The sequence below is a fragment of the Alternaria triticimaculans genome, assembly GCF_023758025.1.
Source record: "Alternaria triticimaculans strain BMP 0046 chromosome Unknown scaffold_2, whole genome shotgun sequence".
Classification (NCBI taxonomy): Eukaryota; Fungi; Ascomycota; class Dothideomycetes; order Pleosporales; family Pleosporaceae; genus Alternaria; species Alternaria triticimaculans.
This window is the reverse complement of record NW_026055959.1, coordinates 1,569,803-1,592,196: the sequence shown is the minus strand read 5'-3', so window position 1 is coordinate 1,592,196 and position 22,394 is coordinate 1,569,803. Positions and strand designations below refer to the sequence as shown.

The 22,394-nt window shown below is 53.1% G+C and overlaps 7 protein-coding genes across 7 annotated transcripts; 3 read left to right on the top strand and 4 right to left on the bottom strand.

Moving 5' to 3' along the window:
- Positions 1-2,039: 2,039 nt before the first annotated feature.
- J4E78_002198 (uncharacterized protein) lies at positions 2,040-2,813 on the bottom strand (the record flags this gene model as incomplete). The annotated part of the gene is made up of 2 exons (XM_049362846.1): positions 2,040-2,703; positions 2,767-2,813. 2 exons carry the CDS (start codon positions 2,811-2,813, stop codon positions 2,040-2,042), a joined length of 711 nt encoding a protein of 236 aa, XP_049225438.1.
- A 1,299-nt stretch (positions 2,814-4,112) lies between these two features.
- On the bottom strand, positions 4,113-5,393 carry J4E78_002197 (uncharacterized protein; the record flags this gene model as incomplete). The annotated part of the gene is made up of 6 exons (XM_049362845.1): positions 4,113-4,466; positions 4,517-4,683; positions 4,796-4,926; positions 5,029-5,051; positions 5,204-5,229; positions 5,318-5,393. 6 exons carry the CDS (start codon positions 5,391-5,393, stop codon positions 4,113-4,115), a joined length of 777 nt encoding a protein of 258 aa, XP_049225437.1.
- Positions 5,394-8,602: 3,209 nt separating this feature from the next.
- On the top strand, positions 8,603-9,181 carry J4E78_002196 (uncharacterized protein; the record flags this gene model as incomplete). The annotated part of the gene is made up of 1 exon (XM_049362844.1): positions 8,603-9,181. One exon carries the CDS (start codon positions 8,603-8,605, stop codon positions 9,179-9,181), a length of 579 nt encoding a protein of 192 aa, XP_049225436.1.
- A 1,112-nt stretch (positions 9,182-10,293) lies between these two features.
- Positions 10,294-11,585, top strand: J4E78_002195 (uncharacterized protein; the record flags this gene model as incomplete). The annotated part of the gene is made up of 2 exons (XM_049362843.1): positions 10,294-10,565; positions 10,619-11,585. The coding sequence occupies 2 exons, from the start codon at positions 10,294-10,296 to the stop codon at positions 11,583-11,585; spliced, it is 1,239 nt and encodes a 412-aa protein (XP_049225435.1).
- A 534-nt stretch (positions 11,586-12,119) lies between these two features.
- J4E78_002194 (uncharacterized protein) lies at positions 12,120-13,691 on the bottom strand (the record flags this gene model as incomplete). The annotated part of the gene is made up of 4 exons (XM_049362842.1): positions 12,120-13,083; positions 13,136-13,500; positions 13,555-13,605; positions 13,656-13,691. 4 exons carry the CDS (start codon positions 13,689-13,691, stop codon positions 12,120-12,122), a joined length of 1,416 nt encoding a protein of 471 aa, XP_049225434.1.
- Positions 13,692-14,583: 892 nt separating this feature from the next.
- J4E78_002193 (uncharacterized protein) lies at positions 14,584-15,496 on the bottom strand (the record flags this gene model as incomplete). The annotated part of the gene is made up of 3 exons (XM_049362841.1): positions 14,584-15,293; positions 15,344-15,412; positions 15,463-15,496. 3 exons carry the CDS (start codon positions 15,494-15,496, stop codon positions 14,584-14,586), a joined length of 813 nt encoding a protein of 270 aa, XP_049225433.1.
- A 1,939-nt stretch (positions 15,497-17,435) lies between these two features.
- On the top strand, positions 17,436-17,800 carry J4E78_002192 (uncharacterized protein; the record flags this gene model as incomplete). The annotated part of the gene is made up of 2 exons (XM_049362840.1): positions 17,436-17,486; positions 17,540-17,800. The coding sequence occupies 2 exons, from the start codon at positions 17,436-17,438 to the stop codon at positions 17,798-17,800; spliced, it is 312 nt and encodes a 103-aa protein (XP_049225432.1).
- Positions 17,801-22,394: the final 4,594 nt, after the last annotated feature.

Sequence of the window (22,394 nt, the reverse complement as noted above, 5' to 3'; positions counted from 1 at the left end):
TAGAGACGCCAAAACCTGGGGGCCAAGCTCACTCAAGCTCGCTTTGAAGCCCGTCTTGGCGGTCAAGCCCTGCATATTCATCCCAGTAGACGCTGGCTATCACTTACATGGGGAAGGGACAGGGTGCGAAATGCATGTGAATGGCACTAGTGGACGCTTCTTCAGCCAAGAGCTCTCATCGTTCCATCGATCTGGGGTAATGTTTGGTGCCCGATATACCCTGTTGATCTCCACAAACAGTACGAGCGATACACGATTATGTACATCGAATCAACTTGTCCTTGTGATGGCTGTGGTTTGTCGGCGAAGCCATTGCGCGTCGACACCTGCTCGTCTCTTTATTCTTTGTCCAACAGGCGGCGATCTACAGTATATCGCTTACGCGACTCCGGGCATGTTAATGTCCATCACAGACGTTTTGGTAAGTATCCGGGCGTAGCAGACGTGTGCCGCTTCAACGGTCAACCCTTGTGCTGGGCCGAGAACATCCTCGAGCATATGTATGAGCATGTTGATTCGTTCGCGTAGACGAAGGAAGGGTAACGATTCGAAGGTCACCAATGAACAGGACGTGCCCGAAAGTTGGTGTGCCTCGTACATATTGCATGCCTGTCTTGTCGCCCATAGGTAGGTCAGCTCTCGGGACATCAAAGGCAACTGAAGGATCACGCTCACTCCCCAAGTGTGTTTATCCAGGAGATTGGGATAATTAGAGATACTAGTGGCGCCTCTCCCTTTGTCATCACCTTACCGTTTTGCTAGCCACACCCGTGCGGCGGATCTGGAGAACCCTGTCGCAGGTAAGCAGCCACAGACTGTAGAGACCGGAGAGGAAATGAGCGAATAAGCAAAGAACGGCCGGTATCCCTCAGGCGTGCTATCGGATACCTTCCTAAATAACATCGCAGTGGCACCCCGCTCTCGAAGGCGTTCATGGATCCCGTGAAGCGATGCTACTTTGCGACGCCTCCTGGTATCACCCAACAACGGATGCCACCAATCGTCCCGCGAGCCACTAGCACCATCAAACGCTTTACGTCTATTCCATGACCAGAGATGACTTGAAAGTTGGGCGATTCGGAGTGGAGACGGGTGGGCAACGGTCCAACGAGAAGCAACGGCGGACGGGCTTCTCGACAACGGCGCGCTGTGCCGGGCAGGTGGTGTGCATAGACTATGCGCATGTCGAGTTGCGAAGGACGGCGTGCATGCGGGCTATGCACGTGGATGTGCTTCTCATATGAATGTACCCGGAAGCAGGTATCCTTGAATCGCTTTTCTGCCTCCGCGGGCACTTCAGTCAAAGGTCGAGCAGCTCCTGCGCGCAACTATTCCTAGCGCCAACTAGCGTGGTGGGCCTGATTCTGCGGGGCGTACCTCGATCCTACTCCTATGTACAAGCCAACAAGCATTGAAGACTCACTGTACGCGGTAACAAGCATCATAACGAGATCAGTAAGAGAGTCATAGAGAGTTTGTCATAACTGTAAATCCCGTTCACCTAGCCGGTCCTCATGTGCCCATGGAAGTGTCGCGTAAACCGCGCCGTACGTGTTGCATGCAGCACTTTGAGAAACATCACGAAACAAACGCCATGCGCGTCCCGGGCCAGCATCTCGACGCTTCACATGGGAGATATCATCGACCGCAGCGCTCGGCAAAGTTTTTCGAACACGGTCTTGTCGTATGCTCCTCTCATTACTCCCCACGGGCTCAGCATGACCGTTGTGCCCAGGTGGAAACCCGCCTACACTCGAGTGCAACGACAACTTCATTAAGAACAGCAGGTACAGTGAACAGCTTGCATCAAACTTATTGTGTTTTACGCGTTTCTACGTATCGATTTACGCATAACCACGGTACAGCACCATTTGGAACTGGAGGGTTGGGAAATTCCACTCTGCGAAGTATGACCTTTGCGATCTCCTCGGGATTAGCACATCAGTGACTATTACAAATGATCGTGTCCTTTGCGTATAGAATCGAGCTATCCTTCAGACTTCTGCCCTCTGTAGACGATAGTAGCGTGCTTAGTCTCCCTATGACTTCTCCAAATACGCAGCAATACCCTTCTCATCTGTGATGTTTCCAATGTTTGCGGAAACGACCTTGTAACGGTCACTTACGGATTTTCCTAGGTCTTTTCGCATATCCTTATGGATCTGGTCGAAATTCTCGAAGATGGTGGACATGGATAATGCTGTCCATAGATCCACGAGTAAACATCTAGCGAGACTGCTCGAGGGTGTGCCGTTGTACACCATGTTGACTGTTTGCACAGTCGGGACTTGCCATTTCCCGTTCCGTCCTGTCAATTTGGTGGTGGCCAGTGCAGCTTCCATCATAGCGTTTTTGGTCGAAAGGTCTTGAAGTTTCTCGCCCAAAACGAAAACGCGGAGAACAGAGTGGTACTGTTTTGTAACAAAATTGCTGAAGTCATCCGCTGTGAGCTTCTTCAGCTCTTCATCAGTCTCGGTTGCAATAGGCAGCTGTCCCGTATAGAGGTGATTCAGATAGAGGGCGAAAGTGTCCGGTTCATCGTCGGGGAAACTGATGATCCTTGTGTCTGCCTCCTGCCAGTTGCCATTCATGGCGCGCCGGAAGAACTCCGAACGGGAAATGAGAAAGGTCTCGTGCGCGGTGAACTCCTCGGTGTCCGGTGCCTTCCCAACGCGTATGGTGACTGTCGAGGTAGACTTGAAGCTACGGTTATGATGTCAGTCTCGCAATCGCTTGCAGAATGCCCCGCCGGTGTTGCCATCTTACCTCATGGTGCTTGACTTCCTGCCTTGAGCAGTCTTCGGGCTCGACATGACGATGCGATCCACGCCAGGTGGTGTTGGTGGTGGTGTGTAGCTTAGGAGTAAGACGTCGAAGATTGGACTGAAAGATCTATAAATCTGTGGTCTGTGCGCGATGCCAAAGTGAAGGTGAAAGTGAGAGCCTAGGTAGGAGAGGGCGGCAGGCAGGCGTCAACGAGCAACCAGTTTCCACGGGCCCAGCATCGACTGCGTGTCTAGGAGACTATGATAGGTCGTGGCTGGGGTGGTACGGTACCCGCTTTGAAGTGTACATATCATCTTATACCACACCCATATCGGAGACTAATTTCACCAGTAGTGTTCCTTTCCGCAGACGATATGTCCTCAAAATCATTTGATGCCTCCGACAAGCGGCCATGCAGCAATATCTTCGTCTCCGCCGAATCCAAAGCCGATAATCTCGCAATGGCAGGTGTGATGTGCTCTTTCTCGATTGCTCAACGCGCGTGCAGGCTACAAACCGCGTTCGTCTAGTTGTAAGAAAGCATGCGTCGACATTTGTAAACCGGTGTAATGGCAGATAAGAGGTACAGAGATGCGCTCCCTTAACGGATTCTAATGGAAGTGATGGCTGGGACAATACGCGTGTTCACTTTTTCCGAGAGCTGGCCTAGTGAATGTCGTGAAGGCGTTCGAAGTAGCTCGTCTTCCTTTCTAAGATGCTCGTAGTAATCTCACCGGTACCCTCGGAAACATGTGAGACACGACCGGAGCTCTTTTGGAGCGGCGCAGGAAGCTGCAAGTCGGCGTTCCTGTAGAATGTGCCCGGTAGCCGGCACCCGGAAGGGATGAGAAGATCGGGCAGAGCCGGTTATCTTATCAGAGACCCACATACCCCTCACATGACTCGCAACATTCACGCGTCAGATCAAAACAACGCGTCACATTCACCAAGTTCAGAGACGCGTAACGTTTGAAGTATGTGTTGATTTCAATTGCTTGAGACGATAGCATCACGTCGTTAGCTAGCCTCCCATAACGCCAGATTGCGACGCTGAAGAGAACAATGACAGTAGAGTAGACATCCATCCGCAGTGACAGACACGCGCCAGAACGCCCGGCCAACATGATATATCCCAGGTAAGAAAATCAGGGACGAACACCGTAGGCCTGCCTCGCCATATCCGCCGGTGGCCGAACCACGCCCACCTGTAAAACCCATAGACTAGTAGTGTGACAAAGGGAATACGTGAAGAAGATGTCGTCTAGCGTACGCTCCGAAGCTAACGCACGGTAGCATGGTAAAATGAAAAAGGTCAACAAGAACAAGGAAGCTTAAGCTGAAACAGCTCATGCCTTGGCCTTTGGTGTTGCCTTCTTGGGCGTCGCCTTCTTCTTGGGTGTGGTCGCCTTCTTCGCTGCGGCGGTCTTCTTTGCTGCTGGTGCCTTCTTGGTTGCCTTGGTTGCGGCGGCGGGAGCCTTGGTCTTGGTGACGCGGCCAGACTTGGTCTTTCCTAGCACGCGCGATACCTCCTCCTCGACGGCGGGGGCTGCGGTGGGGGCAGTCTTGCGGGGTTTGCTGGCGTTGGCCTTGGGCTTAGCGGCAGGGGCAGCTTTGGTAGCAGCAGTTGTGGCAGTGGCCTTCTTCGGGCGACCGACAGCCTTCTTGGGAGCAGCAGCCTTGGTGGTGGTGGCCTTGGCCTTCTGTAGAGGAAGTCAGACATGTAGGCTCATGACAGCAGGCAGATACTTACAGTGGTCGTGGCCTTCTTGGTGGCGGGGGCCTTCTTCTCAGTAGTCTTCTTCTCGACGGTCTTCTTCTCAGTGACCTTCTTCTCGGCCTTGGTCTCAGACTTCTTGGTAGCGGTGGCAGCGGCAGGCTTGGCCTCCTTCTTCGCAAGCTTTACTGGTCCAGATGTGCCTACATGACGCGTCAGTAAGGTTCAGATGGCTCATGACACGTGCGTGTAGGGTACACAGCAGCGACGTGTTGAAGACGTGTTGTCGCGCAGACTTGGTGGAGAGACACTTACCCTTGGGACGCGCAAAGTCACCCTTCTCCTCGCCGGAAGTAATAGCACGGTTGACGTGACTCCTGAAGGCAGCATCGCTAAGGTTGCCGACCTTGTTGTTGGCTTGGATGTACTTCTGGATAGCTTGACGGCTGTTGGCGCAAAGTCAGCGTGAGTTCTGAGGTACGCGCCCTTTCAGACGAAAGCATGCCGCGACACATGAGCGACGGCATGTGGGGATTAATTTTACTAACCTTGATCCATTTCGTTCCTTAAGCTGTAGCATGCATAGAGCTCGTCAGTAATCATGTTCACTTGAGGGAGTAATGTCATGGAGCGTTATTGTGATTTGCGCTGAAGTTGGCGTTGCGAGCTGTCGCAAGCTGTCGCAAACTCATATGCAAGGCAACACGCCTGGGATAGACTCACGTTGATGATAGCATCCTTAACCATGTCTAAAAGAGTCAGCATTGACCGGCGACAAAGACGCGACTATCGGGCAACCGACGCGACCGCGTTGGGCTGAGATATCATAGTACATACCGATGTAGGAGCCATGGGCAGGTGCGGCAGCGGCGGCCTTGGCCTTGGAAGGGGTGGTGTTCTTCTTGGGAGGCATTGCTGCTAGTGGTTTGGATGGGAAGATAGACGCGTTACTGATGCTTCGAACGAGAGGGCGAACGTGAAAATCGATGGAACGATAGTGGTGGTGGGAAGTCTGGAAGTCGCTGAGTTGGGGCAAGCACGCGGCGGGTGGGGTATGCGCCGTTCTTATACTTTTCAGGGATCAGAATCGGCGCCCCCAGATCACCAACTCGAAGGCGCTAATCTTCCAGGCCTGATCAAGATGCGCTTCAGTTTGATCTCATGTTGCAATACTGCCGCCTACGCTGACTAGGCGCCGTGCGGCTGCTGTCCGTTCGATTTGTTGGGGGTCTTTCCTGTCTCCCTGCTGGAAGCGCAGCCCTTCACCCCATCTCCTCTCCTTCGAGTCGCTCTTTTCAACTTGGTGACGCTTGACCATGGCCAACGCATGCCAGGAGCCTTACCACAGGCACCTTTGGCCTCGAGCTTCAGTCGTGCCAGTAGTCTCTGCTTGTTGTTTCGTCTGAGTCATCTCTGTCAATCCACGATAGCTGCAGCTTGCGTCTTGAAGGAATCGATTTTGCGCAAGCTTCCGCTCGAATCCTCGAAGCCTATTGACGAGACGCGTTGCTACATGCTTACTGTTTGCTTTTTCTCTATGCCAGTCTTGTACTCGATGGAATGCTCCATTATTTATGTTGGCTTGATAGGCTCTCGGGACTCGAGTCTAGTCTTGATGGTTGTGGTTTTGGCGATACATGCGTCGCGTCATCTACCTTCCATGGTGTTTCGCTCTGCGCGCCGACACCTCGAACACGACCCGCCTCCACGCGTACAAATTGGCAAAGCAAAAACATCCTCCTTGTTTTTGGGTATTGCGCAACGCATACATAGATTTTCAGAGCATTCCCTCGAGCGTGTCGGCCAGCATGGTGTTGAATTGATGACGTGTTGCAGTGTGTCAGGCGGGGTGATCACGCGTACAATTCTATCGCTACAATCCTCTTCCGCACAACCTCTGTTGTTAAAGCATAATTGAGTGCCTTAAGAACCCAAAGCGCATACCCAAAGGCTCATTTTCTGAGTAGCGGATCCATCCAACCTATATACAATGCGTTGTGGTTGGCATGCGAACGCGGCGTTGTTTCGCGGCTCTTGGCCAGACAGTGTGGGACAGCCCATCACTGATTGCCAGCAGCCAACATACGGAAAGCCGACATTAGCCACTTGTAGGAGATAGCCTAGGGCAGACGTGAACTGATGTTTAGTATAAGCTCATATCTATATATCTGGTCTTCCGAGTATCCTACAATGCGCGGATGTCTTACCTGGGCACGCTGCATGATCCTGCTAGTAGAGAAATTACCTACAATAACTTCTACGACTAGGGCCGGTTCTTGTGCTCCTACAAATTCATCTCTCATATTAAAGGACATAGCTCTCATCCACACTACTCTGTAGTTGTTGGGGAGTTTGGGTTGGTATGGCCATCGGGTTTTTGAGTGTTCTAATATTGTGTTCGGGTCGTGGGATATTGCAGCACTAAAACCGCCCATGATAGAAATTCAAAAAATCTTAACGCCATCACTTGCGCCATGATAGCCAAAAGATACTTAGAAAACCAAATCACCACAGCGACAGAATAACATTGTCTTTTCCACAGGTTGTAGGAGGCTACCTAAGTAGTTCTGAATATACCAAAAGAGTGGACTTGTGCACACCTTCTTTGGAGATGCCAGCATTATACCTACAACCCCAGCGCAGTCAAACTACACTGACAAGCCTTACACGAAGAAAACGGCAATATGAGAAGGGACATTGGAAGGATAGAGCTTAGTACGCAGAATCATGTACATCACACGACATTCAATACCTAGGTATGTCGGAGCCATCGAGAGGCTAACATTAACCACCATTCCGGGTAGTGATGCATTACTATGTCGGAACACAAGGCTTATAGTCAATTCACGAGAAACACAGTGAAATAGAAGGAGCGTACACAGCAACATCGCGAGGAAGTTCGAGCCGTATTGAAGCGAGCCGTCTGCTTCGATGTTACTTTCGTTACTGTCGGGAAGAGCGAAACGAACAGCCGTTTGCCGCGTACAGCGAGGCCGTGAAGACATAATATAGGGACGTAAGAAGGAGATTCGTCGAGCACAAAAGTCGCGGACGTAAAAGGGTGGTGTGGGACGCGCTCGATATCGTGTTGTTTGGGCTGGTTCGTCTCGGAATCCGCGGGCAGATAGGTTGACGTCTTTGACGCGGAAAGTGATGTGGCAATAGTCTAGATGCGCATCTTGATAAATGAACACGAAGTTCAGTAATTGCCTCATCACTCCGGATTTGTGGGGTACGACCTGTGCTCTTGTTTGAGAGCGATGCTCACCTTTGTGCCCTATGTGCCATCTCAGTATTAGGTACGCTTGTGAGTCTGATGTGCAGCTCTCGCCAAACTCGAACCGATTTTTGAGCTGGCACTGTGATACGGTCTCATTACTTTGAGTACATTGGAATGGCATTTTCCGAAGACGCGTGGACTGTTGTGTTCAGCTTGATGCACAAATCGCCGTCAGTACCGAGGACTGCTTCGTCGCGAACCCCTTTTCGCTACACCGCCATGCAACGATGCAACCCGAGCAGAACACGAGCAACGACGATTGTCGCCCATCCCAATGTTGTTTCGACCGTGAAGGTCGGTCAAGGAGCGTTCGGTCATGCGATCTATTCCTGTGTCTCGCCTGTCGGCCGGCCAATAGGATCACCTCGGGCTGTTAGCCCGGGTTCAAAATTGGCAGCAGCTAGCCAGCCTCCGTTAATTCATTGCTGGCATCGGCCCGTCGACGTGTCCACCGCTGCGTCACTCACCACACATTCCATTCGACGTTTTGCGCACACGCCACGTTTGCTTGCCGGCATTTCGGAGAATAGGCCTCGCACGACCCTGAGTAGCAGAGACCATCGTGGCGCATGCATTATGCGAGACCAAAATATGGCATACGGAAGATTCTATGGGCCAGTGCTCGTGTTCGGATCGAATGTGACCTCATGTCGCTGTATTGTTGGGGCTACTCTCGTACGGCCGCGAGGAGACTGTATACGAGGTCGCTGTGTATATAAGAGCTGGAGGTCTTGCTCTATAGATGATCATCCAACACAAACACATTCAAACATCAAGACTACATCCACCAACCAGCTTACCATCTTCACCCTACACTACTTCCACACCCAACTACAATCAAGATGAAGTTCACCACCGCTGCCATTGCTGCCACCGCCGCCAGCCTCGTCACTGCTCTCCCCACCGACTCCAAGATCAAGGACGGCGATGTCTTCACAATCCAAACCATCCGCTCAGGCAGCGACTTCCAGTACAGCACCTTCCAGGCTGTCCAGAACTCCCTCGTGATCAACGCAGGCCAGCAGAACGCTTCCTGCGGTCCAGAACCCCACAACTACGCTTCATTCCAGCTCAGCAACGGCAGCCTCTATCTCTACACCGCCAACCCCCCTCAGCAATTCTTCGTTGACAGGTCTGGCATGGGTCAGGGTGTCATCCAATACACCACCGGTGCTCAACCCATGGTGAAGAACGGAGAAAGGACTACCTTCGCCATCAACGACGACGGAAACCTTGTCTTCCGTGACCAGACTGGCGAGGACATCGAGTTCCAGGCTTGCCAGCCTTCTCTCGGTGGCGGCTACTCCGTCTGGTTGGGCGGTGTTACCCGTCCTGCTGGAGCCGACGAGTGCTACGGCTTCATCGCAAGGGCGATCAAGGAAGAGAACCCCACCAAGTGCCTCTACACCCAGTACCCATAAGGGAACCGCAACGGACACCTTGGCTTCGTCGATCGCGGATCGTAAAGGCTATCTACACTGCAAATATTTGAGCAACATTCTTTTCTTGTAAATACAACACTTAAATAGACAATATCATTCCAACCCAAACAAACCAGATCTTGATGAAAGTGATATTGTCTGCAGTATACATGTTGACCAGCCGCTTCCTGTGGTATGGTGTTGTGGCAGTTTTCCTACAAACCCATCACACAGCTGGATGAGAGAAATGAATCGGTATTGAGGGATAGAGATCCAGCTCATGAACGAAGACTGCGTCATGCTGGGAACTCGTCGCCACATTGGACGAACAGAAACCATCGAAGAAGAAAGAGAGAAGATGACGCCCATATCAAAAGCAAAACGATTCTGGCGTGGACTTGGACGGGAAAGTGGTGAGGTTCGGACTACGCCGAGCGATCCTCTGCAGGCTAGCGCGCCATGCTGATAAGCCGCAGGGTCCGCTCGTCCCTGGGCTAACGCAATCGTCGTCTTATCGCCAGGCACGCGTTACACGTGCACCCGTCACATTCGCCCTGAGACGCCATCTGACTGGTTCCCGAGCAGCAGATCACCATCATGCCCCAAACGCGGCCCTGCGTGACCTCGCCCGGCGTGATGGCTGATACTGCGCCTTGAGTGGCTATGTCCTCTGTCCCTTTCATCCCCCATAAACACCCATCCCCAGCGCCGTCGTCGGGGTGGCCATAGTACACCTACGCACTACCCTACCTCGCCCCGAACCTGTTACACCAGTCGAATCGTCGAGAAGACATCTCGGGCTCTCCGGTGACGCACCTACGGAAAGCAACCCGGCGGCGACAGACTAGACTAGAGAACCGACCTTCCGCATCGAGCAACAGTGTATTCGCTGCTTGCGAATCAGCGACAGCAACGTGAAGGCGTGTAATCTGAGCTGCCGTTACGGGAGGGATCGATCCGCGAAAGCTTGTGTAGTCTTGTTGCACAGCGCCAAATTATCTCCTCCGTCCTTGCAGTAGTACGAGGCAAGCGGGAACATGCCGGCCATGCTAGACTCGCTGGTGGGAGCCGCGAGGGAGAAGGTACATAACGCCGCGGCTTCCACTGCAGAGATGTTGGCAGCAGAATCAACAGCCATGCCTTCTCTCAAGACCCTCAGCAAGATCGCCCTTGGTGGTGCGCAAGTCATCCTCGGCCATGGAGGACGCGTCATGGGCGACTTTACCCAAAGCTGCCCCAATGCTCAATTGAGCTGCCACAACACCACCGCCGTGGAGAACCTGTGCTGCTTCAATGCGCCGGGCGGACAGATTCTACAGACGCAGTTCTGGGATGCGTCGCCAGCCACTGGACCAGAGGATAGTTGGACCATCCACGGTCTATGGTAACATTGCCCTTCACCTGCAGCTACCTACTCATGCTAATCATACTGTCCAGGCCCGACCGATGCGACGGCACCTATGACGCCAACTGCGACTCCTCGCGCGCCTACTCCAACATCACCGCCATCCTCAACTCCTTCGGCGCAACCGACCTCCTTTCCTACATGTCAACATACTGGAAAGACTACAAGGGCGACGATGAGTCCTTCTGGTACCACGAGTGGGCCAAGCACGGCACCTGCATCTCCACGCTCGAGCCCGAGTGCTACGACGATCACAAGGCCACAGAGGAGGTAGTTGACTTCTTCCAAAAGACTGTCGACCTTTTCAAGACGCTCCCAAGTTACGAGTGGTTGAGCGCAGCGGGCATCACACCCAGCACAAGCAAGACATACACTTTTGCTGCCATCCAAAGCGCGATCCAGGCCAAGCGCCCGGGTGTCGAAGTCACGCTGGGCTGCAAGTCTGGCGCGCTCAATGAAATCTGGTACCACTACGATGTTCGTGGTAGCGTGCAGACTGGCGAGTTTGTTGCTTCAGACCCCGATGGCACAAAATCGACATGCCCCCAGACGGGCATCAAGTACCTTCCCAAGAACGGTGGATCCTCACCCCCGTCTACCACCACGACTGCCGGTGGACCCGCACCCACCTCTGCACCTGGAACGCCTTTCAGCGGTAAGGGCTACCTCAACGTTGTCGTCAACGGCGCGAAGAAGGGATGTATCATTTCCAAGGGCACCTGGTACACAACCGGCACCTGCGCGACTTTCACTGCAGCTGAGGCAGACAACGGCTTCACTTTGTCGAGCTCCAAGGGCAAGTGCGGCATCGTTGGTGGAGCGCTAGCTTGCGACGGCTCTGCCAGCGTGACCGGATTCACAAACGCGGACGGTAACTTGGCTGCTGGCGGCAACGCGCAATGGAGTGCTGACAAGGTTGCGTCGGGCAGTACACAGCAGACTGTGTACGCTGGCGGAGATCACTCCGCTACCTTTTCCATTACCTGGCAGTCGGCGTAAATGCGACAGGCCTCAGCATAGACTTCTTAGCATTCAATCCATGACATCATCACCTGTGAATATTGTGGCAGCCAAGCTTCATGAAATTGTGATTGGAATCGTCTCTTTCGACTCTGGCTGCTTTGAGTGAAGAATGTTGTCTTCGATCAACGGCACAGCTGCTGCGCGGATTCTAGAAGTTCACATTTGTGTAGGGCTTCATGCCCAAAATAAATGGTCATTACACAATCCGCAGGGCGCAATAGTCTTGAAAGTTCAAGTCATTTGTTTTACATTTGATGATCGAGACATGCTGGTTAAGCAGCGTATCCCATCAAGAGTACAGGGCACGCTAAGAGCATTTCATCGCGTGGAGTCCTCATCTCCAGGTATCTAGTTTTTGTCGCCCTAATCATGTCATTCCTCGTAAATCAGATGGTGTGAGCTGTTGAATATGCCAGTCCAAATTTGCCTTTTTGTTGAAACACCGTAACCCGCTTGGCCAAAGAAACGCCTGTGTACGCCGCCTACTCTGCAAGAAAATTGTGTGTAGACTTAGATGGGAAGAGGGAAGGTAACAGCCCAGGCCGCGATCTCCTTCTTAAGGTCGTTGATCTCCTGTACCTCGCCACTGGCAACCCTGCTCTTGAAGTCCTTGAGCTTGTTGTTCTCCTTGGGGAGCTCACTCTGGATCTTCTTGCAGAGCTTGATGCACTGGTCGATGTAGTTGGCGATCTTCTTGAAGTCCTCCTCGCCCAGGCCACGCGATGTCATGGCTGGGGCTCCAATACGGATACCCATGGGTGTGAGAGCTGACTTGTCACCAGGAGTGGTGTTCTTGTTGCAAGCAATGTTGACTTGCTCGAGGACAGCCTCAACACGGGCACCGTCAAGGGCGAAAGGCTTCAGGTCGAGAAGGACCATGTGGTTGTCGGTACCGTCAGTGACAAGCTTGTAGTCCATGCCCTTGAAGGCAACCTCAAGTGCCTTGGCGTTCTTGATGACTTGCTGCTGGTAAAGCTTGAAGTCCTCAGTCTGCGCTTGCTTGAGCGCAACCGCGAGCGCGGTGATGGTGTGGTTGTGGGGGCCACCCTGGTGACCAGGGAAGACGGAGAAGTTGATGGGTCCCTCGAGGTCGTAGAGTGTCTCCTTGCCGGTCTTGGGGTCAGTCTTGCGAACGCCCTTGCGGAAGAAGATCATAGCACCACGGGGTCCACGAAGGGACTTGTGGGTAGTGGTAGTGACAATGTCGCAGTATTGGAAGGGCGACTTGTTGACACCAGCAGCGACCAGACCGGAGATATGAGCCATGTCCATCAGTAGGTAGCAGCCGACCTTGTCAGCGATCTCGCGCATGCGGGCGTAGTCGATCTCACGGCAGTAAGCGGAGGTACCGGCGACGAGTACCTTGGGGCGGTACATCAGTGCGTTTTGCTCGAGCTGGTCGTAGTCGATGAGGCCGGTGTCGAGGTTTACGCGGTAGGGGAAAGTCTCGAAGTATGTGGAAACAGCAGAGATCCTACTTATGGTCAGCATGTCATCCCAATACATATCACTCGATCTGTACGCACTTCCTCTGCGGTGTTTGGTAGCCGTGGCTCAAATGTCCACCGTGTGGCAGGTCAAGACCCATCAGCCTGTCGTGTGGCCTCATGATGGCCTGGTAGGCCTGGAGGTTTGCCGGGCTACCACTCAAGCACTGTACGTTGACACCCCACTTCTCTGAGTCGAGGCCGAAAGTCTCAAGGGCGCGCTTCTGGCAGAGCAACTCGATTGAGTCGATGTGCTCGTTGCCACCGTAGTAGCGGGCACCAGGGTAACCCTCGGAGTACTTGTTGGACATGGGCGAGCCGAGCGCATCGAAGACAGCGCGGGAAGTGACATTCTCGGAGGCGATGAGGAGGATGGATTCGCGCTGACGCTGGATTTCCTTCTCCTGCGGTGTTTGTTAGTACAAGTATAAAGTAAGCAGGTAATGGCATAGTCATACCATGATCTGGGCGACCTCTTGGTCGGTGTCCACCAGGGACTTTTCCATGAGCTGTGCCGCGTTAGCATTGCGCATCTTCTCTTTGACGCGGGGCAACATACGTCCTGGTGGGACTTGGGGAGTGCGTAGCTAGACATGACAGGCGATCGAATGAGGATATGGTTTGAGGAGAGGGGGGTTGAAAGAAAAAGATCGGAAGATAGCAGTAAGACAGACTACAGCGCCTTTAAGCAGTCAGAGCACTAAATGTCCCTCTCATGCCAACCCCACCAATTTTTCTGGACGCGACAAAATGCCCTAGGCTCGCTTAGGTATGGCGCCATCGATAATTGCACTCTGCGGCCGGTCGTCGGAGGGACTCGGGCAGGCTTTGCGAGAGTGTGCAGTCAGACCTGTTCTTACAAGTTGTGTAGATGTAGCTCATGAGTGCGCATTTCATGGCAAGACGAGCCCTTTCCCGTTTCGGGTCAAAAAGGCAGGTCGACTGGCGGCTCCGCTACTGCATTTCCCCGCGTTATGCGAGAATACCCCGGATGTCAATCGGGAGATATGAGCCATCGCGGAATTCCATCGCCCAACGGCCATGGTTCCACTGCCACTGGACGAAAGGAGGCATTTCACTTAACCTCTCTGGCTGTCACCCGTCGGGAAAGCATCACGCAAGTTGGGGTAGAAATTCTTGACTTGACGTATCCAATTCTCATTCTTTCATTTACTACATAAATACAGCCCATCCAAGCGTTGCTTTCAGTCGAGTCATTCCTCCTTCGTCTAAACATCGTTGGTGAAAACCAACACTCGCTCATGGATCAAATTGATCTGATGCAAACAGAATCTCCAAACGCCGGGTATGCCAGAAGAATTGTGAGCAGCAAGCTGCCACCGCGTCGCCCAAAATAAAAGGGTATGTAACTGAGCTGAAGAAGTGAAGGCCGAGTAAGCTCGGCGCCAAATTACACAATCGCGCCAACAAAATGCTCATCCTTTCGTAATTATGTTTTGAATGTATTCACAGCCGGTTCGGTCCTCTTAGTCGTTGTCGGTGAGACGGTCGAGAACAATGATGCTGAGAATCATAACGAGCAACCCGATGGTTACTATTATGAGCAGTACGAAGCCGAACCAACCAAGGACCATGGCCGATGTACCGACACCAGACTTGACGCTGCCGTTACCCAGATCTTGGACGATGGTTGCTGCTGCGACGGATGCTGTGTGTTGCCACAAGACTGACACCAGGACGAAGATTGATGAGATGAAGATGAGCGCAAGGGCGACTTGGGAGACGGGTCGCGACGGGAAGGGCTTGACGTCGACGTCAGATCCGGTTCGCTCGTCTCGCTCCTCGTGCCATCCGGGGAAGGTAGCGAGGAGGATGAAGGTGAAGAAGGCGAGGATGATGGCGACAATGAGCAGGTATGGGAAGACAACCGCGTCCTTGAACGTGGCGGCAACCCAGACAAGGTTGAGGGGGTCCTGGTCGACTGAAACGTTGTCGACGAGCGCCGTGGCGTTGTTGGAGCAAATGAAGCCACCGCCGTCTCTGTTGATGCAGATGCCGAAGTAGCCGACGCGCACACCGAGCTGTGCGTTGCCGACGATGTTGGCAATGGCGGCTGTGACACCGGGGTCGACTTGTTCAGGTGCGTAGGTGGGTGTGAACTTTTCGTACCACATGGAGATGAGGAAGATGCCGGGGATGAGCGGTGATGTGGATGAGCATCCTGCGAGTAGCAATGCTGCGAGAATGTTAGCTGTGCCCGTCTGATGTGGTTTCGTCCCAACTTACATAGCAATATTATCGCAATTGCAATGAGAATCATGAGAACATGGTGAAAGCCGAGAAACGGTATTAGCCCTGGGGATTGTTAGTCGTGATCGTTCTCCTGGAAGCTGCGGTGTACTTACGTTGCATGCTAACCGCGAACCGTAAGTTCGCCATTGTGAATGTGTCTCTCCTTCAACTGCCTCTTGTGGGCCTGTGTTCTCCCTGCGCCCCCAGAGGGCCGGGTGAGATGAGCGGGGAAGTGCACTCAGACTGCGGCTGGTGGTGGTCTCTCTCCTGTGAGGGTACGAGAGGGGAAGCGATGGCGTCTTGTCCCAAGTGTACTGCGTCGAATGCGGGATGCGGGTCGATGTTGGTACGCTCGGCTGGATGGCTCTACAGCGGCGGTGGATGCACTGCGACGACGATGGTCAGATGTCTCCTGTGTGGAAGAATATTCAAAGTGTGGGTGGTAGCGTGGAATGTGACTTCTCTCTTTGCCTGCAGCGACGGATAGTTTTGCTGTTGCGAAAATGGTGATGGCTGGTCTGAAGTGGCTGGAGGTGGTTGGCTTAGTCCATCAACAAAGCGGGTTGTCGAGGGGACCGAACACGAGCATCCTGCCCCGGCCGCCCCCAACCGCCAATCGCACGCCGCGCTACCGCTGATCCGAGCGCGTTCCTGCGTTAGAGCCTCCTGGTAATGTCCCCGTCCAGCCTCTGCATTTCCTGCGACGACGTGGCGCCTTGCGTACGGCACCGCCTAGAGCCCTGCCGCGACCGCTCTTTCGCGAGCGCCATCGCTGTCACCGCAGAACGCATCGTAGCGCGATGCACTCGAAGATACCCGCTTCGACAGCGCATACCGCCATGTACCGTATATAGCAGTCGGTGTGCCGCCGACAGTGCACGGCCGGAGATTCAACAATAAAAAGCATCACGCACCTCTATGTATCTGAGCATCCTACCATGCCACTTGGTCAACATGTCGTTCTGCGCACTCCTGTATGTTGAGTCCAGGCACATGAGAAGGCGGTCGTCGATACCATCACGTGACGCTTTCTGGGAATATGTAGGCATGGAGTCAACGCGACAGCTTCAAGGCGACCTCAACTCAGGGCTGAATGCTTCCATGGCTCGGCATCGGGCCCTGAAGTATTATCCGGTGGCCCTGCAGCGACGTCTCCCAAACATGCACACGGCGGAAGCTTGCGCTGCACCCTGTTTACATGGCGGCAGACCACCTCCTTCATAGTCCCTAGACCTGCCCGTCGAGATCGCTGATCAAGTTATAGTGATTGCGCATGCAGAATCTCAACGTACGTCAGTGATCAGCAAAGTCATTTCGTGATCATGACAACGCGAGGCTAGGTGCTGAATAGAGGCAAGCATGGGGCTCCGTTGACCTGGCGATCGGACTTGAAGCTTGATTGTTACACCCTGTGCCCTTGGAAAGACGGGATGATGTCACCGCTACTACACGTGGGGTCGCGCGTCCGGCGCAGGGACGCAGGGACCTGTAGTGCCCTGCCCCACCACCCACCAGGCATCAAACTTCACCCAGCGGTTCACGACACGCATGCTCGACTACACACGACTAATCTTGATGCTCACTTGATCAATAATCGCAACGTGGCAAGCGCGCTCAAGGCGCAGTATAACGACCGCAAACATCAGTTGGCTAGCTCTTGTCAACACGGGTCAGCCACCGTGGAAAGCTTGCTTTCATCGTTGATCCATCCTTCCATCCCTGCTCATTCGCCTCTTATAGTGATATGCAAACAAGCGAACAAGGACGGCCTATCACGAAAGTAGATGAAATCTAGACCTACTCGGATTGCCAACTGAATGACGTCCTCGACGTGCTGGGCATACGCCGTGGTTTGTGGCTGCGCTGTTTCATTCTGGGCACATGTCAGTCAGCACTCATGCTGAGACTGCGAACGGCAGTCACGAACCATGACGTAGCTGCTTGAGGTCCGGGGAGCATATAAGCAGTGCTCACCCTGCACTTAAGATAGACCTCATCAACATCCACACCTGCAACTTCAATCAACTCGAATCATCAACCACCTACATCACACTACCCCAAACTAAACCAAACTACCACCTTCAAGATGACCGACGCATTCCGCAAAGACACCCACACCAAGCTTGGTGAGAAGATGGTACGCCACCTTCACCTTCCATTCTCCACCACCTTCACTAACACTCCCCTCAGCAACCCCAATCTTCCAAGTCCACCGGCACCAAGATCAAGGAGTCTCTCACTGGCACCGGCGACAAGGTTGCCCGCGAGCTCCAGCCCGACTCCTCCAAGACCAACACCCAGTCCACCATGGACAAGGTCGGCCGCAGCAAGGACAACAACGTTCACGGCTCCACCGGTGGTAGCATCGTCGACAAGGCCAAGAACACACTTGGAATGGGTCACCACACCACCGGAACCCACACCACCCACACCCACGGCAGCGGCTTGTAAGCGTTGTGCTTGCCGTTGATGGTGGAGGAAGGAATTAGATACCCAACTAAGGCATTATGAGATACCTTGCCTGCGGGCTAACGAATTAATATCCTATTACATTACGACTTGATGCCTGTGTCTATGTTTGAACATATCGCGTACGCTTGATCTTGGTGACCTCCTGGTGTTATGAAATTGTCACTGTCTATCAGCGCAGCGTAGCCACTGTGCAGCTCCTAGAAATCGAACGTGGTATAAGAACTAGCATGATTGAAATAATCAATGGCGTCAAGCCAAAATGTTTGCGTGATACTAGACCAACTCTCGTACAGCATATGGCTAATCTATAATTTACATAACTTCGTAATAGTTGCGGAAGCTGCGAATGTACGTGCGCAATTGCTCGCTACAGGTATGAACATGGAACTCGCGATCAAGTAGGCATCGCCATCACGCCATTCCACCCGCCTGATGCGCCTGCCCCTCCGCCTCTGCCACCACGCCCAGAAGGCCTTCCTGCCGTTGCGCCTCCCGATGCTCTACTGCTGCTGCCCTTCGATGCCCGCTTCTTGACACCAGCAGAACCCTTACCAAAGCTAGCCCTCTTGCGAAAAGAGCCCTTCTTGTATCCGGACCCAGAGGCTTTCGATCTACCTCTTGCTGCTGGTGCCTTCGTTGCTTTGGATGTAGAAGGGGCTGCGCCGCCACCGAGCTGCGTGTATTTACTGTTGAACTCCGCCACGGCTTGGTTCGGGAATTGGCTGAAGTGATGACTCGTGTGAACTGCATCATCGTCGTCCTCGTCCTCGTCGCCAAACTCACCATAGAAGGATTCTTCTTCAGATTCTTCTGCAATGGGTACCTCCTCTTCGTCCTCACTACACAGGTCCACGACGAGCCGATGGTTTTGGTCGACAACTTCTTCTTCGTCATCATCGTCAATCTCGTGAATGACTCTGGATTGCTGGGGTCGGCGATTGCGAAGCTGTGGATTCCGAGGTACTGGTGTGTCGTCCCCGTAGAAGTTTCTTGTGTTGTCTACCAAGGCCAAAAATTGCCTTCCATATAGATCCACCATTTCCGGCCTGATACCCGGGATAGTCTTCATCTCATCCAGATCCATAGGTAGATCAAGACCCATTTCACGTAATACTGTGTCTGTGAAGATGGCCTCACGATGGTTTTTCTTGTCTTCTATGCCCTTCCTCAACTGCTTGGCTCCGTTCATGAAGTCTCGCAGAACATCGGACTGGAATTCGCTGAGTCCTTCGGTGCGTTGATCTGTAGTAATTGGAGCTCCGACACCCTTTGCTTTCGTGCTTCTTGATGGCTTGGCGACACGTATTGGCGCAAAATCGTCATCAACCACGAAATCGTCCGCCTCGTACCCGCGAGCGGTCTTACTGCGGGCGGGGTGTCGTGGAGCTTCGAATGCATCGTCATCGTCGTCGTCCTCTTCATTATAGGCAAACGATCGGATCTTCTGCTTCGGTGCGCGTACGGGGGAAGGAACATTGGTAGACGGAATCTGAGTTTGGGTTTTCTTTGCCTTCTTGACAGCGGGTGCTTTCGCGCGCGCTTTCTGTGGCGAAGAACGAACTTGAAGCTTGAGCTGCTTTCGTTTGCTCTCGTAGTCGTTGCGTGCCGAAGCAGGCTACAATCATCAGTATGTAGAATACAGTCAGGGCAGTAAATACATACGTGTAAGTAGTTCGTCGCGAAGCCAACTTTGTTCACCTTGCTTCTTTCCTTGAAGGCCCCAGCGTCGAGCAGGTGTTGGAAGATGCGTTCGTTGTCACCGCGTTCCAAGTCCTTGCCGTAGCCCCATCCATACTCTTCTAATCCAGAGCGTTTGATCTTCGCACTGCCCGCGCCACGGAAAGCGTCCACGCACTGGTGCATCGTCACGTTGTCCTCGTGTACCTGGCTCACAAGTTTGATGGCCATGGCAGCGTAGTCCGTAAGGTCTTTAGTAACAAACGTCGCATCTGAGCGACAGTTGTCGCACGTCGAGTTGCACTTAGAGGCATCGAATGCTTCACTAAAGTATCCGAGTACTTGAGCGCGGCGACAGTCTGCTTTGTTTTCGCAGTACTGGATGACAGTTCTCAGCATATCGCTCAGTCGCTGTTTCTGCTCCCAGCTACCTTCGCCTTCCTCGATCATCTTGCGCAATATTCTCGAGTCGGCATATTGATAGTACAGGTAGCACTCTGAACGTTTGCCATCACGGCCAGCTCGACCGGTCTCTTGGTAGTAGCCTTCTAAACTCTTGGGCAGCGAGTGGTGGATCACATATCGTACATCAGGCTTGTCGATTCCCATACCAAAGGCGATGGTAGCCACTATGACATGATATTCGTTCTTCTGCCATTTGCGTTGGACTTCGGATCGGTCTGCGGATTCCATTCCTGCGTGGTAGTGATACGCACGGATGCCCACATCGGATAGCTTCTGGGCCACTTGCTCACAGCTCTTTCGTGACAAGCAGTATATGATGCCGGATTTCCCAACATATCTCTCTTTGATTAGATCAGCGATGCTGTCGATGACACCTTTGGCTTTTGGCACAACCTCGTAAGACAAGTTGGGGCGGTTGAAACTCTGGGAGAATTGACGGCAACCCTGGATACCGAGGTTTGCTACTACGTCAGTGCGGACAAGCTGGGTCGCAGTCGCGGTCAGTGCAATAACGGGTACTCCTGGAAACTGACGAACGACGTCTCCAAGTGCCTTGTAATCTGGCCGGAAGTCGTGGCCCCACTGACTGACACAATGCGCTTCATCGATGACGATGCGGGCAAGATTGCCCCCAGAATGCAATTGCTGGAAAGCACTGATCATTCTCTGGTTCTTGCTGAGCATCTCGGGTGTTAGATAGAGGATCTGTATGAACTGTTGGGGATCCCGCTGACGTAGCCCATCCATGATCATGTTCTTTTGTGCTGCGGTCGATTCTCCGTTGATCAGAAAGGCCTGCATCCCAAAGCGCTGTTTGCAGGCCTCCACTTGATCCTCCATCAAACTCAAGAGCGGAGATACTACGATGGTGACTCCTCTTGTCTTGCCTGAGGTAATTACTGACGGAAGTTGGTAACAAAGAGATTTGCCACCTCCCGTAGGCATGAGCACAAAACAGTGTTCGCCAGACAGCGTCGTGTTTATAGCTTCCAACTGTCCTGGACGGAATCCTCGCAGACCGAAGCGGCGAATGAGGGCGGTCCTTAGATCTTGTGACCAAGGGAAGTTCATACCAGGATGATTCTTAGCAGGCATATCCAGCTGCTGCTTCTTCGGTGAAGCTTGCTGGGCTGGTTTAGGCTTGGCTTTATTGGTAGAAGTTTCGCGGAACACCTCACGAGATTGTGTAGTGACGTGATTCCCAGCCCGCTCGCCCTTCCAATCAAAACCACCTGGTGTCTGATTCTCAATGTTGGTGATCTCGTGAAGGAAGTCATCATCGTCGTCCGGTCCAAATGCCTCACCAAAATCATCGTCGTCATTGATCTCAATGGGTTGGTGAAGTTCGCCCATGTTGTTGCTGAACAGGGTTTCGTTCTCTTCAAAGTCAAGCTCGCCAAACTCATCTGGTGTGTGTTGCGGAGCTACTGGCCTTGATCGCTTTGGAGAACGTCGGCGCTCTGGCGTCTCAGGCACTCTATGGGATCGCTCTTTTGACTTCGCTTTTGGCTTTCCTGCCATGCCATCATTCCCACGGGCACGGGAGCCTAGATTTGGGGGCGGTAGTGGGGACGCAGCTACTTGCTCTTCTGCGAAACGGATATGCCGAGTAGGCGTCCACAGTTCCTGAGCGGGAGCCTCGGGTGGCCTACCGTATTGTGTCTGGGGGATGCGATGTGATCCTGCATCCCTTGATGCTTTTGGGTGTGGGCGGACCGGGCTCGCTTGGGTTGATTGTATGACCACGTTACGGCTGATTTTCGTTTCAGTCTTCACAAGAGGTGTTGACTGCTGCTTGATGGCTGCCGCATCCAGTAGGTAAAACATCTGGATGAGAACATCCTCGTTCATCTTGAAAAGTCTGCTGAGGGTTTCACCGTCCGCTGCATCAAATTGACCGATGTTCAAGTCATCCTCTAGCTTTTGTTTGACTCTCTGCCGCTGCCCGATTAGTTCCTCGTGTTTGGATTTCAAGGTTATCAATTGCTCGACTGCCTCTTTTCGTGAACGAGCGCGTTCCATCCTTTCTTGTTCGCTTGGATCAGGCTTGCCAAACTCGGAAAGATGTGCTACAAACGCAGCCCTAGCATTATCCCATGCCGAGCTTGCAGCGTTGAGGTGTTTCTGCAATCTTTGGCCTTCAGTGCCCAGGAAGGTATCCATGGATTCTCTGATAGCATCTCTCCTTTCCTTTGGAAGTTCGGAAGAGCTTGGTACGCGTTTTGTGGATGCAGGCACTGGTGTGGGTGTAGGCCTTGCAGCCTTCTTTGGAGACTGAGACTTCGCTGGAGTGGGCATAGAGTCCTGTTCCGGCTGATATGGGCTTGGGCTTCTTACGGTCTTCGAAGGCGATCGTATGGGAAGCTGCGTTTGACTGGCACCTCTGGTGAACTCGGTCATCGGTGTTTTCTCGCGCATTTTCTTCCCTGCT